Genomic DNA, 940 nt, shown 5'->3' with positions numbered 1-940 from the left:
AAACACACCTCTACATTTTAAAACAAAACAAACAACTTATTTTACTAATTAAAACATTTCATAACAGAAAAGCAACTTGGAAAACAGAAATCTCAGCTCAAGGGCAAAGGCAAACTTTTGAGGAAGAGGGTGGCCCAGAATCAAGGGCCAACAGCAGGTAAGTGCTAGGTGGTGGAATCATGGGGAGAGGTTTCAAAACTACTCAGAATGTTGGTTAATGGCTGGAACTTTGGGAGACCTCGCAGGTAACTACTGGGCAAGCAGCCCATTCACAAAGTGGGTAGATGTTGATTCCTTCTGTGGGTCTCAGAGGATGCTCATAGAGGGTCACGGCTCAGGCGGTGTTGCAGGGTGAGCTGTGCTCTCTATTTCTGCCTGCTCTTCTGGAGGGACAGGGCTCAGAGCATAAAACTCAGGCATCAAGGCACGCCTAAGGCTATCAGGGCTAGGAGTCGAGATAGATCTCAGGCCCAGAAACTCAGGGGAAGGGGAAGAGGGGCTTAGGCCAGGAGACCTACTCGGGGAGCAGGAGGAGTTGGAAGCATAGGAGGAGGAGCTCTCATCCCACTGCTGAGGGATGGGAAGGAAGAACCTCCCAGGGGGTGAGGGTGAGGAGGCACGCATACGGACTGCATGCCAAACAGGCGGGGAAGCACGGCTTGGGACCTCATCAGAATCAGGAGAGCCTGATCGGCTCTGAAAGGCAAGCCTTCGTAAGCCAGCCCCACTGGAAGGATTCTCATCAGCTGGCCCAGACAGAGAGCGGCGGCTGAGAAGGGCTGAACTTCGCTGGGTGGAACGGCTCCGGAGGCCAGTGCCTGGCGTCGTGTTGGTGCTGCGATGAGCGGGATCTGACCTTGCTGTGCGGCCGCGAAGGGCAGGGCCTGGCGCAGATGTGTGGCCTCGGCGGGCAGGGCCTGGCGCAGAATCGCGGTCTCGG

The 940-nt window shown here is 55.3% G+C and overlaps 1 protein-coding gene across 1 annotated transcript; it reads right to left on the bottom strand.

The window, feature by feature from the left end:
- Positions 1–327: 327 nt before the first annotated feature.
- LOC108525191 (uncharacterized protein CXorf67-like) lies at positions 328–927 on the bottom strand (the record flags this gene model as incomplete). The annotated part of the gene is made up of 1 exon (XM_017866247.1): positions 328–927. A coding segment is annotated over one exon (600 nt), but the record flags the coding sequence as incomplete, so codon positions are not given.
- Positions 928–940: the final 13 nt, after the last annotated feature.

Source organism: Rhinopithecus bieti, unplaced genomic scaffold (genome assembly GCF_001698545.2).
Source record: "Rhinopithecus bieti isolate Rb0 unplaced genomic scaffold, ASM169854v2 scaffold_16862, whole genome shotgun sequence".
Classification (NCBI taxonomy): Eukaryota; Metazoa; Chordata; class Mammalia; order Primates; family Cercopithecidae; genus Rhinopithecus; species Rhinopithecus bieti.
Note: the sequence above shows the minus strand (reverse complement) of the source record. Positions and strands in the feature narration are given on the sequence as shown.